This window comes from Stegastes partitus, unplaced genomic scaffold (genome assembly GCF_000690725.1).
Source record: "Stegastes partitus isolate 25-593 unplaced genomic scaffold, Stegastes_partitus-1.0.2 Scaffold3, whole genome shotgun sequence".
Taxonomy (NCBI): Eukaryota; Metazoa; Chordata; class Actinopteri; family Pomacentridae; genus Stegastes; species Stegastes partitus.
Genome location: NW_007577734.1, coordinates 1596921 through 1617435, shown reverse-complemented (window position 1 = coordinate 1617435; position 20515 = coordinate 1596921). Strand labels below are relative to the sequence as shown.

At 40.8% G+C, this 20515-nt stretch overlaps 1 protein-coding gene across 1 annotated transcript in view; it reads right to left on the bottom strand.

Annotated features, from left to right (window-relative positions):
* grin2bb (glutamate receptor, ionotropic, N-methyl D-aspartate 2B, genome duplicate b) overlaps positions 1-20515 on the bottom strand; it is a 97113-nt gene that overhangs the window by 27323 nt on the left and 49275 nt on the right. The window contains exons 2-4 of the mRNA XM_008277315.1: positions 13635-13778; positions 10428-10698; positions 6577-6769 (exon numbers count right to left, since the gene is read on the bottom strand). Of these exons, the coding sequence (XP_008275537.1) occupies positions 6577-6769; positions 10428-10698; positions 13635-13778 (608 nt within the window). The remainder of the gene's footprint in view (positions 1-6576; positions 6770-10427; positions 10699-13634; positions 13779-20515) is intronic.

Genomic DNA, 20515 nt, shown 5'->3' with positions numbered 1-20515 from the left:
ATATATATATACACACACATTTTTTTACGGATTGGAACAGAACGTTGAAAAGCGCGTACAATTTGTGCATACAAATTTAAAAGACCCCAAAATAGTTTCATTGCTTATTCATTGAGTCATTTATTGCTGGTGGCACAGCTCTGACAGCATAAACACACTAACGGAGTGATGTGGACTACACACAGTAGAGATGTGAGGCTCTGTGTCTCTTTGAGCTGCAGCCTTTAATAAGTGAGTCCACAGGAGCTCCATGTGATCTGGGCCCATGAGGACCCCTGTTGAGCAGGAGACATCAGACAGCTACCTGTGGAGTCTGAAGAGAGCGAGCATGTATCAGAGAGAGCGCTCTCTCATTTAAAATGTGAACAAGGGCACAACAGGCGAGGACAATGACCTTCCACAGTCTGAAATCCTTCAATACTGATATTTACCCTTTCTCTTCCAGTGGCTGCTTGTAATTTGAGTCAAGGTTTTTTTAATCTAATTTGGTTCTGAAATAAAGCGAAAGGTATGAATGTCTCCTTAACACACTTGGCAGTCCTTGCAAAAACAGTATATTTATAGAGGAAAAATAGTTCATTTGGCACTTGGTGAGACAGAAAAGCTTTCTAAAATGTCTTAATAAGGGTCCATATGCTGCTGCTGATCTCATATTACTGGTGGCAACTAGCCAGAGCACCTGAATACGACAGGGAACGTCCAACAACTGCATTTTTCCTAATTTAAGTCGGTAGAAATACACATTCAGCGAGTTGTACTGCTAATGCTGCAAAGAGCAAAACTTTTTGTGGCAGTTTTTCACAGTTGGTCATCGTTTGTGTGTAATAAGCTGATTCTTTTTGTGTCTAAAAAGCAGATTTTGTCATTTCTTTTGTATATGAAACTGCTCATCTTAGATATGCAGCTGACATGGTGTCTTGAAACGCCTGGATTCACATTTGTTTGTCTAATAATGATGATGTGCATTAGAGAGAATGGTTGTACCTAAAGCAAAATATGTTAATTTGGAGAAAATGTTGACTAAAGGCAGCTTAAAGTGAACAAAAAACTTAATGTATTTATTTAATGTTTGAATGAACATCTTAGCTCCAGTAGACATCTATAACACTGCTGGAGGGTAAATTTAAAGAGCCAAAAAACCCTTAATTTAATATTAAAGCATAGCTATTCAGCACATACACTGCATTTAAATGATGCTGATGTACTTTTCTTACTTAATTTGTCACATTTTGACAAAGTGACATAATTTCATTTGATGTCTGTCTCCAGGAATCAAAGACTTCATTCTAAACTCCTGGATTTGCAAAGATGCTTAACAACAATACACAAATAGCATTATTGTAAAATAACATAAGACGTATTCAGTGACAGCAGCCTCAACGTATCAGAGTTCAGTGCAGTCACAAGATTTTATTTGCCATTGGGACAGATGTCAACATGCTGTGCTAACCACAGAGCTGTAAGTTATTTCTGACAGGAAAAGCTCATTCTATCAACACTTTGTAACTATCAATATCTTAAACTAAACTTAATCCACATGTGGCTATAATTAGACTCTAATGTTCCAAACCAAATAAAGCAAAGTTGATGAGGTCAGATCCATCCATCCATTATCTATACACCGCTTAATCCCCACTAGGGTCGCGGGGGGCTGGAGTCTATCCCAGCAGGGCGAAGGCAGGGGACACCCTGGACAGGCCACCAATCTATCGCAGGGCTACACTTAGAGACAGACAACCAAGCACACTCACATTCACACCTACGGACAATTTAGAATCACCAATGAACCTCAACATGTTTTTGGACTTGTGGGAGGAAGCTGGAGAACCCAGAGAGAACCCACACCGCACGGGGAGAACATGCAAACTCCACGCAGAAAGATCCTGGTACCCCCACCGGGATGCGAACCGGCGACCTTCTTGCTGTGAGGCAACAGCGCTAATCAACTGCGCCACCTTGCAGCCCTGAGGTCAGATCATTTTAAATAAATAAAATAAAGCTTGAAAATGGAAAAAATAATCACAAGATGCTGGTATGCAGGTAACATCACAAGTGGGTCAACAAATCAAATTCTGCACTAAAAGGGCAGATTTTATATTCAGTGGTCACTAACAGTGAAATATGAATTTACACGTGACAAAGGTTTTGCATCAACACAACTGATAGCTTTTATCAAACTCATGTCAGCTAATGAGGAACAAGAAATTGCAGCACAAGATGTGCATGAGATTGGTGGAAATGACATGTGTGTTTACTATGTGAAAAAATAGTCAATAAATCAATTAGAGATAATAGAATGTCAAAAATTGTGGTGTCCAGTTTCTCAAATGTAAGAATTCACTGCTTTTCTTTGTCTCATATGGAGGCAAACTGGTCAAATAAGGTATTTTGTAGATGGAAAATTGCAATGTTATTGGTGCAGTTTTTGTTGTTTTTTTTTTGTTGTCATTTTATAGTTAAAACAATGAATCAAGAAAAACAATCAAGAGAGACAGTAATCAGCATATCAATGTTTCCTCATTTTACTACCTTAACTCTCAAAAATTTCTATCAGTATGAGAGTCCTTCATGCCTTCTTTTAGAATAAAACATAGAAATAAACCTAAGGTTATCGACAAAAAGTGAATTTTTAGAGCTACAAATCATCAGTCAGTTCTTACATATGGTACTGAATAGCAGACATAGGTTTGTTATATGCGTACTAGTGTTCACTGATCCAATAAATGAACATTCCAATAGGCAAAAGGCCACATGAAATATTGATTAGTTATTTTCTTTGGCATTTTAAAGTCCCTTATAGTAATGAGTCATCGCAGCGAGAGGACAGGGATTGAATTCAGGTTGAATTCTGCTCCGAAATACACTAATCCTCCCTCCTTTCGCGTATTTATATATAGAAAAGTAGGATCAACCATTTTTGTGGGAGGAAGAAAAAAGAGGGAGGAAGGGGGAGGCGTGTGGAAAAGAGCCACCATTACTTTCTGACTGAATGATTTAGCTTCATGTAATTGAAACAGCTTTTCAGGGAGAATGAAGTGAGCTTCACAGAGCGAGAGACGGAAAAGAAAGAGGACCAGAGGGGTTAACGCAAGAAAAGAGACATACAAAAAGAAAAGAAAAAAAAAATGAAGCGAATGACACGATGCGCAGACGACAGAATTGTGTCAATTGATACTCTAAACCACTTCAATGTCAAAGCAGGTTTGATGAAAAGATTCAGTCATTTACGTTCTAACAGCCCAGAAGCACAATGGAATGGCGCGCCTGCCTTCTAATAAACACAGGATTTATTGGACAGCTGCTTCAATTGTGCCCATTAAGAAATGCAATAATACCGCTATCCCGCTGCAGGAAAAAAAATACTTTAAAGGTGAAATAAGACAAGAGGAACATGTTATTCTCACGTGCATGAGAAGTAGCGAGTGTTGGATGGCCTGCAGAGAAGGTTTCCTACTGAACTCTACTGAAGGCTTGAACTGAGCGCGTGCGGCAAACAAATGTGTCATCAGATTGCATGAAAGCGAGCTCACTACAAAACATTAATCACCTCTTCCATCACATTTACCAGTGCGGCGTTTGTATATCAGCACAAGGATTTGAGAGGGAATTTCAATGTGAGCACACATACACAAATAGTAAAAAAATAAAAATAAAAAAATCAGATCATTTTCCCTGCAACACACAAACAGGCCCCTTAGCGCCTCATCCAAAACCACTTGGAGTACATTTTCTCATTATCCTGGTGTTCCTGTCCTCTCTGTCAGGCAGGAAACAATGGATGGCCTCCAGAGTTCTATGTGCATGTGTTTCCTTATTTGAGTTGCGTTGTAGCGTGCCAGCATTTGCGATACATGCATGTATTTATGTATGCATGTTTGTGTGTTTTATGTGCCTCATAAGGTCAAGCAGCCCCTAAACATATTTGAGAGCGTGACTCACTGGGGTCTCCCATCTCCGTCCATCAATGCTGACATGATGGCATGCTAATCCAGCCTGCATGCATCCCACTGTGGCCTCCAGCTATACAGGACCACGCAGAGACATATGGTCTTATTATTGCTTTTGTCTCTGGGGGTGTAGGGATGGAATAGGTGGAATTGTCTGTGTGTGTGTGTGTGTGTGTGTGTGTGTGTGTGTTAGGCGTTTGATAGTCCCTGGAGTCACCATCAAGATCCACCGATCCAAATTCTCCACCTTCACTCTGTCAAATGGAGAAAAATGGAATGGCTGGTTGGAAAACACACACTCAGACACATCACTCTCAACACAGCACAGGAACATCCCAGGTGTGAGCCTGTAGGATGATTGAACGCTAACCCCAGTGTGTGTGTGTTTGTGTGTGAGAGTGTTCTTCATGGCTGTGGTGTTATTGTTATCTCAGTCCTGTTGGTGGCTGAATCCTCAATGGCACGTGTAAGTGCTCTTGATATTAAAAACAGAAACAAGGGTAAAGACAAGACCTAAAAAATTTTTGCAGTAATACATCAACCTCAACCTAAGATTAATGCTGCAGTGGCAGGAGAGGTTGCATAACATTACTGCACATTCCTCAAATTCAAACTGACAGCAAGAAAACAAACGAAAAGAGAGAAAATATTTAACAGGGGCTAAGCAAAACGGACAGGTGCATAGTTTTTCCAGCCTAAAAAACCGTATTGATAATGAATGATAGTAGCAGTAGTACTGAGGTTTTATTAGATTAAGCCCCAAAGAACACTTAAATGTCATACTAAACTAAGACACATGTGTGTGTCAGTGTTTGCATGTGTGTTTCTGTGTGCTAGTGATAACCCTGCGGTTGTTCTTTGGCTCCTTATTCATTAATCCAGTTGTCCCCAAGCATTCAATTAGCTGTGAAAATCTCTGATCAATGTTAACAGTAAAAGCATGCCCTATGAAGTTAAATGGGGATTAATTATTGAATACCAATGCTCTCTCGTGCACGGAAATGTGCCAAAAAGCAAAAAAACACAAGGAGGTTCGGAGGAAGAGGAGACGAAGGATGTTTTCCTTTAAAGATGGCTGTGGGTTAAGATAAAGATAAGAAGGGTTGTTGTTACAAGTCTGAGAGTTAACGTCTCTGTTCATCTTGTGTTTTAAGTTTTTTTTTGGCTGGTAAAACAAATTGTGGCTCCCGAGGGAACGCGTCTGCATTGTAAATGCTTGTGCATGTTTGTAGTCTACGCTGTGCTGCATGCGTGTGGTAGCGCATTTGCTGGATTTGTTTTAATAATTCATACTTCAGCAACTAAAGATCTAAATTTTCATGTTTTTTGTTGTTTTTTGTGTTACCAGGCGTTTCCTTTGGCTCTGATTCATACGAATTAAAAGAGATTTTATCTGCTTTTGTTATGCCCATTTTCTTGCATTGCGCATGACGCCTTGTTCGTTTTCGGCACAAAAATACATTTCAAAGCTTATAAAAGTGGGAGAATGTAACTTATTGTTTTTACATTTGCTATGATTTTCTCAGTTAGGGAAATTGTCTTTTTCTGGACTTGGGCTTCAACTCAAAACAATATTTAATCAAAGGCATAGGTTGTTTATTTGAAGTCGTGGACAGGAAACAATAGGTGCAGAAAATATAATGTAAAAGCAAACCTGTTCATCTTGAGGGGCATTTGACAGCTTTAACCAAAGCCTTTGTTTCTTATTATATGCCTTGACTGTTGGTAGAGCAGGTACGGACATAGTTTCAAAACCAGCTTCCTCTTGTACGTGTGCTCATCTGCAATCACACTTGCAATTTCACCAGGAATTCTTGTAAGGTTGGATGATAAAAGCTGCCTTTATTGGGTCCTGAGCAAGGCCCTTAACCCTAACTGCTCCGGGGCACCTTATCATGGCTGACCCTGCACTCTGACCAACATATAGGATAGGTGATAAGAGAGTTTCAGAGTTCTGCAATGCATTTGAGACAAATAAAGGCTTGTTCTTCTTACCCAACCCCACTTAGTTAGTGTTGTCCCCCTGTCAACCTCTTTGTCCTCCCATGACACAAAAGAAACGTAACACAGTAACAGTGGCATATTTACCACTTGAAATTCATAGCTGTTGACTGAAGTGATGCACATTTGATCAGTGGTGGCTTCAGACATCTCTGCCTACAAATGGCAAAACCATGTAGCACATAAAAGCTACACTGAGACAAAAGCTGCACATCCCAGAAAAAAAATGAATCCTGAAATTTCACTATGAACAGATATTTTTCTGACATAATCGGTTACCTCTCTAAATAATGCAGCTGCTAATGACCTTGCCTTTGGAAACAATGCTAGGTTGCTGCTAAAGGTAGTTAGCCTTTCACGCTAACATTTGCAGCTTCTACTGGCATACATAAACACACAGTCTAATCTATTCCTTGGACTTTTGTTTACCCCACAAGCACTTTCACCACAGCTCCATGCACAATGCTACAAATCCAAACCGTGACACGTCTGCTGTTACAGCTGCTTAACTGTGATTGGACGGTGACTGTTGGGGAGGTGTGGTTTTAGTTAAACATCTTCAGCCTTGTTTTTTCTACATTTCAGACTTCTGTCCCCCCCACACACACACACTTTTGCATTTACTCACTTCAGTATTTCCTTGGAGTGGCCAGTGCTCGAGCTCTTTTTGTCAGGCGTCCCGAGGCAGCTCGACTTCAGTAGGGTGTGTGGCCCCCGGTCCAACATCATGGTGGAGGTTGCCGTGGCGATGACAGCCACTGCATCACGTACCCTGGCCTCGATGTTGTAGTCCCATTCGTCATATGACACAGAGATAAGCCCTGGTAGAGAGAGAGAGAGAGAGAGAGAGAGAGAGAGAGAGAGAGAGAGAGAGATGAGGTGAGAAGAAGGGATGTGTGGAAGGAGAGCCAACATCCATTTCTCAGACCCATAAACACTAGGGGTGCAACGATACATGTATTTGTATTGAACCGTTCGATACAGTGGTCTTGGTTCGGTACGCCCTATTAATCGAACGATATGCAATGCCATATTTTTTTTTAATCAACTTCTGACGAAGCGCTCTGTGCTGACCTCAGGGAATCTGTGCTCGGGTACTCCGGGCTGCATTGTCAAGCACAGATCCACTGAGTGCACGCGTCTCCCACTCTTGTTCAGTCCAAGCTGCTGATGTAGTAACTGAAGATTCTCCACCGTCGTTCAGATCGCGCGTCTGAGACTACTTCAGTTTTGGTGTAAAGTGTGACCCTGATGGAAAGTGCATCTTGGACAATAAAATACAGCATTATGTGGGTTGCGCAGTTGCCTCACAGCTCGAAGGTTCGCATCGCGGTGAGGCCACCCGAGATCTTTCTGCGTGGAGTTTGCATGTTCTCCCCATGCAGAGTGGGTTCTCTCCGGGTTCTTCGGCTTCCTCCCACAAGTCCAAAAACATGTTGAGGTTCATTGGTGATTCTAAATTGTCTGTAGGTGTGAATGTGAGTGTGCTTGGTTGTCTGTCTCTAAGTGTGGCCCTGCGATAGACTGGTGACCTGTCCGGGGTGTCCCCTGCCTTCGCCCTAAGTCGGCTGGGATAGACTCCAGCCCCCCGCCACCCTAGTGAGGATTGGTGTATAGATAATGGATGGATGGATGGATGGATGGATGGATGGATGGATGTCGCAAGTGTAACATGATGCTAAAATACATCAGTGGAAATACAACAAACATGAACACGAATTTACGCCGACATCACCCCGGTGTGAAAACAAGTGGAGTCAGACAAAAACAACAAGCAGCACACATGGTACAAACTTTACCCAAGTCATTTAGACAGCCATTAGCACTCCAGAAGATGTAGCTCCATCAGAGAGTGATTTATTTTATAAGGAGCTGTTTTTGTTTAATATGCTGCTGAGAATATACCCCAGAAGATGGGTATCATATAGCTTTATTTTGTAAGGTACAATTTATTTGTATTATATACTCTGCTGCTAAGAATGGGTGATTTCTCCATCAGATAATTTTTTATTTATTTATTGTTATTCTTATCTTTTATTTGGTGTTGTTTTTGTTTTATATGGTGCTATGTATGCACAGCAGAACATGTGTCAGGCCTTCACCAGATACATTTAATTTTTTAAAAAGAAGTTAAAAAAAAAAAAGGCAAGCAAATTTCTCTTTTTTTGTATCAAAAAAGTATCGAACCATAACAAAAACATATTGAACCGAACTAAACCGTCAATTTTGTGTATCGTTGCACCCCTAATAAACACGTGCACTTTCAGGTCATTTTCCATGTCTGGTTTGGATTATGTGTTCACATTTGAAACCTGCACTGTAAATGCATTAAAGAAGAAAAAAAAAGACAATCCTGCATTTTCAGACAGTCTTCGTGTTCCTACTGGTTTCAAAGTTAAAACTGGATTTTGTTATTTTTCCTGCTGACGCAAATTGAACAAGAGTAAAAGTAATGTCGGGGCGCTGCTATAGCTCACCTGGTTGAGCTGGCGTCCCATGTGCAGGGCTACAGTCCCAATGTGGAGGTCATGAGTTCGAATCCCGCTCATGACCCTTTCCCACACATCCTCCCCTCATTCTTCTCCCCCCCTTTCCTGTATCTCTCTCACTGCACTATCAATAAAAGGGCACAAAGGCCAAAAAAAAAAAAGTAATGTCGCTGAAATGAACATCTTCAAACATGTTTGGTGAATGAAAGGGTTCTTGGGGGAGTCATTGCAAAATGGCCTTGTGCCCTGGAGAAATATTTTCAAAACAACATCACTGGGAATTTTGTTAACAATGGATTCCATTATGATACCAAAATGTATAGCCACAATATAACAGTAACACTTGTATTTTTATTCATTTCATAATATTGTTTCGGTGTGGAACAGGTACACAAAGCATTTCACTGCGCGTTATACCGTGTATGACTATGTTTGTGACCAATAAAGACCTTGAATTTTGAATCTCTTGAGTCAGTCTATATCCGATATTCATGAGATACTGCAAAGTGAGTACATATCAAATGATCAAATATGATGAAATTAACACCCAAATAAATTATAAACTCACTTAGTTGAGGTTAACAGGAATCAGTATGCATCCCTTCACTCACTGCCAAAGTGCACTGCAAATACACTCGGAGAGCATTTGCATATATGCAAACAAGCCCATCTGTCACTTGTGCCCACATTTCAGTATCAAGTTCTTCGAGAACTTGCCACAGAATAATGCAACATAGATTTTACTGACTTGTTCAATGAGGAGTTATGTATGGGGGTTTAGGAGTGACCCCTTTAAACATCAGAAAGGATCAGTAAACAGAAATGCAAAAATCAGACACTGGCACTTTCAACACAGTCCTTCATTGAAGTTCTGTTGTCTGTGCTGTTTGCTAAAAACAATTATGATCCCTTTTCATTAATGCAAACCAGATGCTAGTTCTGCTTTGGCTCAAATTGCGAACCCTCAAAGAACTGGCTTGCTTTTCCACAGACTATAGAGCCATCATACAATCGTGTTATTATGTCATGGTATACGTCTGTTTAAACACCAGGCTCATTGTTTTGAACTTCTGTCGGGCACCACAGTGCAAGGAAACAGTTTGTCTCTCCCACGGTCCTCTGTTGGTATCCGCTGTGGTCATTATTCCTCTCATTTTGCCTGCCATTTGGTGTTTTAATATCACCAGTCAGCGTTGATAAACGGCATTGCAAACAGCAGCGAGTGAGTGTGAACAGCGCTCTGTGCACCGCCATTTATGAACATCAGCTGGTGATATTAAAACATCGAACAGCCGAGAAAATTAGACGAATAATGACCTCATCGGCTTTTCACGCAACGGTGGTTCAATTTCATCTCAAGACTGGAGCTCTGGTCTTTCTTTTTTATTGGATTAAAAAAAATAGAAAAGTTGGTTTTGTTGTCCATGATAATCTCTCCCCGGGCCCTGATGGAAGTTCTTGGTTCCAGAGAGCCGGTTCCTTGGCTGTCAAAATGTTAATAACTGATTCCAGATTAAAAACTGGTCCTAAAGCAGCCCTTGACCTGCCTTTATCCCCAATATTATGATTCAGGAAGTCAAGTGTAAAATCTTTTCACCTCTAAACTATGAATACAAGATTCTGAGGGGGAAAATGAACACATTAGGAAAACGACTGGCAGCATCTATACTATGTCTTAGATTGAGTGTTAAGTTTGATACTAGAAGTCACTGGTAGGATTACATTCAAGGCGGTTCTTTATATAGCCCAAAATAACACTCCTATATCCTTTTAATCAGAAAAGGAAAAACTCCTACCAAAAAGCCCTGGACAGCTTTTCAAGGGGAAGAAGAACAAAAACTGCAAGTATTACAAGTAGATGTGAATATGATTTTCTTTGCTAGCTTTAATCAGCTGCATTTTTTCTGTTACTAACAGTAAAATACTTTAACCAGATGTGATATCTATTAAATTCTGAAACCCTCCTACTGATCTGGTGTTTGTGTTCTACCTGTAGGGAAGACAGCGGGAACGTGGTCCGCATCACCGGCCACCAGCGACGGCACAATCCAGGTGAAGCCGTAACCTGTGAGGCCCACAGAATGAGCCACCTCAAAAATAGTGCTGGCCTCCTCCTTTGTGCAGTAGAGGAGAATGACAGGACTCTGCAGTTTCTTCAGCTGGTTCTGGATCTTGGAGTCGCCGTCATCCACTGACATGTCCAGTAGGAGGACTTCTTCCAGCTCCCAGCCTACAAAGCTGTTCTCAATAGTGCTGCGGACCTGGATGGAAAAAGGAGGAGGTTATTTGAAAAAGTGTGGGCAGAGTACTTGCTGTGGAGCTGTGAAGGAGAGATCCTGGAACAAAACTGACTGAAATGTCTCCTCCTCCAGCCCCCAGATTGGCAAACAGTTTGTCTTTACACATCTCTTGGGAAAAGGCAGGAGTTTTTTTTTTTTTTTAAACAAGAGCAGGAGTAGGAAATCTTTTGAAAACTGAAGGCTATATCCTCACACACAAAGAGGAAACTCTCTGGGAGATAGTCAGGTTGACTTATTTATTTATTTATTTTGTGGTGACCTGTAAACCCAGAGACTAATACCACAGTGTAAATAAATTAATATGCAGTGCAGCGAGACGTGATTTTAGGACTGTCTCTAAATTTACATTTGTGGATCTCAAACTTGTATGTGGCATTTAGATGAAAGAAATATTTTTGTTTTGTGTTTCAGGGTCAGACAATAATAACTGTCCGGGAAATCAATTCAAAGGGAGTCATATACGTTGAATAACAGACAAAGCAAGGCACTTTTCGTGTCGTATATTCCATTACAACACTTTTTTTGTAAGGACAGCAAAGAAAACTTGGATCTTTTTATGTATGTTTGATATTTGCTTGAGAGAAGACAGTGGGACGGAATGAGATTTATACTGGTAATAAGTGGTTCCACAAATATGAACTGCTTTAAGCTTTCCTCACTGCTAAAGTCACTGGGGCTTCGAGATTTTTCTTGCTGAGAAACTATACATAAGGATGCTGTGATGAAGCTCAGGACTCAACCTGAGGACATCTGCAATGTAACAACTGATTTAACTGCAGCTGATAAGCTCTGTGTGACAGCTCATATGTTTAAAGTGAAGGACAGTAGACGGTGTAATTTGCTGTTAGAACTTGAGCGATCCTGTCTCCATGTTGGGGATAATTTATAATTATAAGTATGAATGTCCCATTCAAGTTTTTTTTTTTGCTCCTGATCTGATCTGAGTCATTTTATATTTAGTATCTGGAGATACCCGACACCATTTTCTTAAATAATACACATTTAAGTATTATAGATTAGCTGTCGTATCTGATTACCTCTTACTGTTCATTACTGTATTGACCAGAGAAAGTGGGGACTTTCGTATTGGCAAACAGACAGTATTGTGGGAGTTTCGTAATCAAAGGTGCACTGTGATAAAGACTTCTCTGAGGCTTACTGACATCGAACAAATGTTAAATTAAGCTAGGATAAACTAGGGCTGTAATATGGTATCCAAATTGCACATCTGATGGTCGTTCATGTTTGTTTGTTTTTTGGTTTATTTAAACAAAGAATTGTCCATAGGTTTATGCTGATCAGTTATAAATGCCCATAATTGGCACCCAACATCCCAAATTCTAAGTAATTAAGGAAGCAGTTGTGCCAAATGTGTAAATGCACACAATTTCTTTGGAGATGTTTATGTGGATTCTGCTGCTGTCTACTGCTACAAGCATTCGATAAAGTCAGAGAAAGAAAACACCTACCAACAGCTAAAAGCAACAAATTAAGCTTAAGATGCTTTTATTGTTTATCAAAATGCTGATTACATTCATTATTGGTGAGTCTCATTAATCTGGCCTGTAACAGTCTGTCTTTATTGCAGAAAAGTTATACTTTATCGACATTTCAGTCTTTAATAGATGTAAAATTGTAGAAAAAAAGCAACAACAAAGCTTCTCAAATTTTCTCTTTTGTGCTCTTTGTGAGGTTTTTGCATCAATACTGGTGTGTGAAATGTGGGAAAAGCTTTACACGAATTGCTTTGCATAACTCAAATAAATGCCTATTCGTTAATACGACTGACTGCAGTTCAGACTTGTGTTGTGTTGAAAGTGATACAGAAATGGTATTAGGTCTGACCTAGTAAGCCTCATGTCGCTGCTTTGACAAGAAAAAGTGAGAAGAGTGCTCATTCAGGCATGAAGCTGACATGTTCAGTTGCCATCAGATTAACAGAAAGGAGTTCATGTCTGAAAGGGGCAAAAGTTAACCTGACGACTGTGAGGAGTTCCTCAGAGGAATATGGGCAGTGAATATCCTCTTTCACATGAATACACAGGATGTTTTTCTTTCTTTAAAACCAGATTGTTACTTCAACTTTGTACAAAGAAAAGACATTGTAGTTGCTGCAATATTAGCACAAAATATGATTAGCTGGCTTTCAATAGATTTTTTTTTTTTTCTCAGATGAGTGTTTGATGTTTAAAGTTATTCAGGATCTCATACTAGCCCCTTTATAGAGTCTGTTCTCAGCCCCAGAGATAAGGCGGCTGAAGCCTACGTGCACGGCTGCATTCAAAAGGACATGTTCAGACAATCAGCCTTTTCCATTAAAGCAATCAGAAAATGGAGCTAGCTACCCACTTATATCAGACTCTGCCAAGCTTATAATTTTTAAAAGTTTGAAACCATGACTCTAAAACAGACAATCATGTTCACAGAAATAGTGAGGTTGTTTTTAGTATCATTTCACCAGCTATACATAATCCTCACAAAATGAAAAAAGAAAACCAAAAAAATAAGATATATATCTTATCAAAGGAACTACAGTAATGTCAGGCCTCCCATAATGGGTCCCCAAAAAACAAAAGTAATAATATCTAATGTGCCTGGGACCCAGAGTGAAAGTGAATCTGTCATTTGAATGCATGGTTGAAAAACTTTACGGCCATTAGCTTTATAACTAATACGTATCCTGCTGCCTCTGGCGTCAGCTCTTATCAAAGGAAAACATCTATCTTTGCGATAATATCCATCCTTTTTTTTCTGGCCTCAACTTATTGCCTAGCAGTATATTTTGCAAAAAGGTAGTAAATTTATCTTGATTGTAAACTATCAGACAGAGGTACTAAATAAACAGTAAATATATCACATTTTTTTCTTCATCAGAGTGCTGAAGTGTGTTTATTTACCTTGTTGACAAAGTCCTGGTACCCAGGGTAGTAACTGGTGACTATGGAGAAGATGTACCAATCGTATTCCTCCATAATGTTCAACATGACGGAGGCCTGCTGCTCGATGGATGGACCAAACTGGAAAAACATAGAGTGGTCGTCCTGGAAACCAAAGACACAGAGCCAATCAGCAAACAAGGTCATGAGTCATACAGCACGAGAGAGAACTGGAAGGTAGGGCACAGATGATTATGGAGCGTGTCCAGCTCCTGCAATCCTCAGGAACAAATATAGTCTTGTTTGTAGCTCAGTTTTCCATTTTCTGTTCATGCTCTGTGACTGCACTACAGAATATGCAAGGATAATGCAATATTTTCCATTGATATTAAGTATGTATGATGTTTTACTCCAGTACAGTTGCACTACTTATGAATATTCAAACACAGACAAGGTGACATTCACTATCAAAGAGCCCTCAGAAAGCTATCTTAGCACATTTAGTATGCTACAGAGAGCTCAACGGGAAAGATGGCCACCTGCTTCAATGATATGTACTGTCGGGCGCCAAATTTAGGGACAGATATTTATGTCAAAACATTTTCTTTTTTAAGAAGCATGAAAAAAATACACACTAAGAAGCTCTCTTGTAGCTCCAGGAGCCTGTTTGGTGGCATGAAGTGGTCAAGGACAGGTCAGTCATCCATGTTAAACAGCCAAGCAGCTCAATGGGACACAAAAGTCGAGATGGATTATTTACAAATGTAAGTGACTAAAGGCGGCATGGCAGAGACGCTGTAATGAGAACAGCATCATGTCAGTGGTGTTGAGTTTTCCCAGGATGAGACACACTGTTGAAAGATGGCTCGAGGTGTTGGGTCATGCTTCAACACTGGCCCTTTTTTATTTTTTTAAAAATAATTATAAGTATTAAACAGTCTACTTGTAAAATGTTTAGATTCATATGAGTCAAATGAGAATATTAACACCAACGCCTTGGCTCTGTCCAAAAGAAAATGAGATTAAGGGACTAAAGCCTTGCGGGCAGCCCCATGAGCATGAAAACAGTTCTTTGAGCTAAATGTTGACATCACCATTTTAACAGGGTGCTACATACGAACAGGCTGATGTTTAGCATAAAGTTCACCAGGTTCACCATCTTATGATCATATTGTTAACATTTACTACTAATTAGCAATAGGTAGAAATCTGAAAAATGTATATATACAGTATGTATATACAGACAGACACAAAGCAATCTCATTATTGTTAACTGTCTGTGCAGCACTTCAAGTTGTGTCTGCAGTAAAGAAGGCTACATTTTTTTAGGACATGAGTTGTAGGACTGCATTTCAAGGACCCTTGTTTTTCACAACAATTTGAGACTTTTCAGGGCCGGAAGGAAGACAATCAGAGCAAGTATACAGTATAGATTTTTTAGATGTGCATATGTATGTATGTTTGAGATCTATTGACTACATAGCATCTTTCATCTTTGCTTTACCTGAAAATTATCAAATTCTAATCATTAAACAAATTGCTCAGTGTGCAACCCTTGGTAACAAAGTTAAATTGCAGAAAAAAAGTAGTATTTGGGTGGTATAAACCTTTAACACCACAAGAACTTGGACAAGGTGGTATATTTGGATGCAGTACAGTCGTCCTCAAATTTATTCATACCCTTCCATTACAGAAAAGGTAAAGTTCACAAAAGTCACTCAAATAAGTAGAAACTGAAAAAACTAATAATAAACAAAAATTTTCTAAATTATAGCTTAGTGAAATAAGTATTGCTTTTGAATTGTGGTTGAAAAGAATAATTAAAAAAAACAAAAACCAGGGCCCCCCTGTAGCTCACCTGGTAGAGCGGGCGGCCCATGAACAGGGGCTGTAGTTCCCCGATGCAGCGGTCGTGAGTTCGAATCCCGCTCACGACCCTTTGCTGCAGGTCTGTCCCCATTCTTCTCCCCCCTTTCCTGTCTCCCTCTACTGCACTAAATAAAGGCAAAAGCCAAAAAAATATATTTAAAAAAAAAACAAAAAAACCTGTCCTGGACAAATTAGAGCCCTTTGCTGATGAGCAGTGGGCCAAAATCAAAATACCTGTCTTCAGGTGCAGAAGTCTGATTGAGAGTTACAGAAGACACTTGATTGCCTGAAAGGGTTGTTCATCAAAATATTAGTTCACGGGTCCCATCATGCTTGTTTGCTTGCGTTTTTTTTGTTTGTTTGTTTGTTTTTAAAAAAAATATTTCTGTTGAACCACAATTCAAAAGCAATGTCATGATTTTCATAAAATTTTTATTTATTTATACTTTTGTCAATTTCAGCTTACTTCAGTGACAGCTGTTTTTTTTCCTTCTCTCATGGGAGGGTATGAGTAAATTTGAGAACGGCTGTATATCTTTATAACTGGAATTTTGCGATCATCCCCCCGTGAAAAACTGGGATCTTTTCAATGTGATCTTGAAATTGCAGCTCCTCTGCTGTTGAAACTTAATATTAAGAACTTCTATACAGTTTCCAGCTTTGATATCAGGGACAGTTACATATTATTCCAGGCTGACCACATGCTCACTCCAGCCTCTTACTTTATGCACAACCCCTCTCTAATTTAACTCTCAAAACGAACATTAAAACGCACACTAGCCCAAAATATTCTGTTTACACAAAAACTGATAAAATCTGGGTCAAATCAAATCAAATCAAATTTATTGTCATTTTGCTGTACATACACAGTAGTACAGGCAAGATGAAAGAGCGTTTCGTCAGGATCCAATAACTTAAAGCAATTTGAATAAAGAAGTGTTTGCATATTTAGATCAGCAATTCAGTATTGTGACAGCTTGTGGAATGAAGCTGTTGATCATTCTGGAGGTTCTTCCTTTAGTGCTGATGGTAGCAGTTCAAACTTTTTATGGAGAGGGTGTGAGGAGTCCCTGACAATGGTCAGTGCCCCTGCTCCTCCAGCGGCTCTGGAAAATGTTCTTGGACAAAGGAGAGGGAAACTCTGATGACCCTCTCAGCTCCTCAAACTATCCTCTGCAGGGCTTTTCTGTCTGACATACTGCAACTAGAGTACCATGTTGAGATACAGTATGTCAGAACGCCCTCCACCACACCTCTGTAAAAAGTCTTGAGGATGCTGGCAGGAAGAGAGGCTTGTTTCAGCTTCCTCAGGAAATGTAGTCTCTGCTGGGACCGTCTGATGATTACTGCTGTGTTCTTATTCCAGCTCAGGTCTTGCAAGATCTGCACTCCGAGGAACTTGATGTTCTCCACTCTCTCTCCACTGTGCAGCCGCTGACGCTAAGGGGAGCATGCTCAGGACGTGACCTTTGGAAGTCGATGATCATCTCCTTCATTTTGTCCACGTTGGGTTGTTCTTACTGCACCAGCCCTCTAGGTGTTTCACCTACATTGATTATTTGTTCTTGTGAATAAGTCTCACTACTGTGGCATCATCAACAAACTTGATGATCTGGATCCCCTCATGTGTGGCTGCACAGTCGTGTGTTAGCAGTGTAAACAACAGTCGACTGAGTACACACCTTTGAGAAAATCCAGTGCTCAGCATGATGGAGTTGGAGATGTTCTTTCCGACTCGGACAGGCTGGGGTCTTTCGGTCAGAAAGTCCAGGACCCAGAGACATGTGGCGGTATCCAGGCCGAGTAGGAGGAGTTTCTCTATTAGTCTCTGGGGGATGATTATATTAAATGCTGAGCTGAAATCAATGTACAGGATTCTAGTGTAGGTACCTTTATTTTCCAGTTGGGTGATGACTGAGTGCAAGATGGTGGATATTGCATCCTCTGTGGAGCGGTTGGGACAGTCAGCAAACTGAAGGGGGTCAAGTGATGCAGGAAGGCTGGCTGTGATGTGTGGTTTGACGAGCCGTTCAAAACACTTCATCACAATCGGTGTCAGTGTGATGGGGCAATAGTCATTCAGACAAGCTACAACTGATTTCTTTGCCACTTGAACTGGTGGATGTTTTGAAGCATCTGGGGACAATGGCCTGACTGAGGGAGATGTTGAAAATGTCAGTCAGCACATCTGCCAGCTCGTTAGCGCAGACTCTGAGCACACATCCCGGGATGTTGTTCGGTCCTGTCGCTTTTTGTAGGTTGACCCTGGCTAAGGTCCTCCGTGTGTCTGCTGCACTGATGGTGAAAGCTGGCCTGACAGATGAAGGAGAAGGACCAGCCCTCTGTCTGATTGTCGGGTTTGATGCATGCAAAGAAGTTGTTGAGGCTGTCTGAAAGAGAGGCGTCATCATTGACGACCCCCGGCCTGGTGTTATAGTCCATCAGTGCCTGGACTCCCTGCCACATCCGTCTGGTGTTTCCTGTGTCACAGAGGTGTTCCTGGATTTTCTTAATCCCTTTTGAGAACTCAGATCTGGCTGAGTGAAGAGCAGTCCTGTCTCCCACTCTGAAGGCTGCATCACGGGCCGTCAGCAGCAAGCGCACCTCTGCAGTCATCCCAGGTTTTTGGTTTCCACGTGCTGTGAAGGTCTTAATGACAGTAACATCCTCTGTACATTTAGCAATGTAGCTGGTTACCACCTTGCATCAGGGAAGTTTGAATACACCAAGTCCAAAATGTTCTCTCCTCTGGTTTTGAAGTCCACATATTGCTTGAACTTGAAGAGCACAGACTTTAAACTGGTGTGGTAAAAATCCCTTGCAACCACTATAAAGCTATAAAATGTATCAAACCACACCGTCAGACTTTCGGAGACCAGTTGACGAGCTTTTAATCACCACCTCCTGTAGTTTGTGCTGGCCAAATTTCAGGTGTGTACGACCTTCCCAGTAGGAGGAGATCGATATTGAAAATGGGCAAAAATGTCCAAAAGTTTGGCAAAATCGCCAGAATTGTCACCTTGTTTTTTCAAAATGACGGAGTTCCTGTTGGGTTTAGGGCTTGGCGTTGATTGACTTTTTTGTGCGTACTGACCTGCTATACATGTCTACCTAATCTTGTAGCAGTAGGTGAAACGGCCTTCCGACAGGACTCCGTTGAATGTCAGAAACACAGCAAAAATGGACAAAATGGCCATTGGTTGAAATTGCACGGGCCACCATTTCCAAACCGGGCCTCATCTGCAGAGCGTTTTGATAACTTTTAATCACCACGTCCTGTAGTTTGTGCTCGCCAACTTTCAGGTGTGTACGACGTACCCCCTAGGAGGAGATAGATTTTTGAGCGAAAATGGCCCGGCATGCTCGCCGTTTTTCCAACATGGTGAATTTCCTGTTGGGTTTACAGAAACATGCTAATGGACTTTTTTGTGCGTCACGAGTTGTTACATATGTGTGCCGAAATTCGTAGTTGTAGGTGAAACGTAGCCGCGATGGGACTCTGTTGAAATATTGTAGGGGGCACAGTTGAGCCGTGTTGCATTTTAGAGCTTGGCCCTGTGGACGTTTTTGTTCATCCTGACCTGCTCTATATACCTACCAAAATTGCGTAGCTCTAGGTCAAACGTGCTTCCGATGGGACGCCGTTGAAATTTTCAACGTGGCGTTGTGGAGCCATTTTTCTATTGAGGTGTGTATTTCCACCAAATCATAAAATTTTTTGCCAGGTCTGATGTGTGTGCCAAGTTTTGTGCAGTTTCGAGTATGTTTAGGGCCTCAAAAACGCATCTCTTTGTCATGAAGAATAATAATGATAAAAAAAAAACAAAAAACGAGCAGTTCCAATAGGGTCTTCATACCCTTTGGGTGCTCGGACCCTAATTATAAGTTAAAGTTGAAGGATTCCTTCTTCAGTGCCTGCTTGTATGTGCCTCTGTGGAATAACATACACTTCCATGCACTGATACACACTGTAAGCTTGAAATCAGATGCTCATGTGAATTCATACACATATGGCAAATACATGTATCCATCCGCATGTGCGATCAGGCATACGTGTTAGTCATGCAGGAAGCTGAGCGCTCCTCTTGTTAGGTGCGTTACCTCCACTCTACATCAAAGCTCTTCTCCCCCTTCCTCCACTTTTTTACCCACAGGGGCAGAAAGGATATGCTACCTATTCTTGACTGTAATGATATGGTAATACCATTGCAGTGTCAAGTGACGATGGAGGGACTGGCAGTGTTGTAAATGAGGGGGGATGGAGAGTGTGTGTGTGTGTGTGTGTGTGTGTGTGTGTAGGTGTGTGTGTGTGTATGTGTAGGCAGAATGAACTCTGATGTATTACTTACACTGACATTACATACATTCCACTCGATTCAGGAAGGCAATGAAGGCGAATCCTCACACATGACCGACCGCTAATGCACCATTCACCTCTGACCTCCCACTTCCATCAAAATCCATCATCGTTTGAGCTTGTCAGCCTCAACATGCTATGAATTGTGGTGACGGCTATATGTAATTTACCCTGACATCATTATGTTCCCTATCCATACTTCCATCTGTTCACCATACCGACACCTCTGGCTGAACTTTAAAGGATGAGGCTGGTGATATTCTTTATTTTCCTTCATGTAAAAACACCCAATGTAATAATGCCTATACAAAGTCTTCCCTCCCATCTTGGAAGTTTTCTCCGTTTTTTCTTTTCCACATTGAAATAAATCTAATTTGGTTAATGTAGCAAATCTTTTTAATTAAAAATACACAACATAAAATAGGTAACTGTTTAAGCATCTAACCCCTTCAAGTCAGCAGTTAGCAGATGCACCTTTGGTTGCAACTACAGCAAAAAGCCGGTATGGAGAGGTCTCTATCAGCCTTGCATTACCCCATTCCTCTTTGCAAAACTGCTCAAGCTCTGTCGAGTTGCACAGGGATTGTGGATGAACAGCCTTTTTCAAGTTGCAGTTACACATTTTCAGTTGGATTGAGGTCGGTTGAGTAGGCTCTGACTCTGCCACTAAAGAACA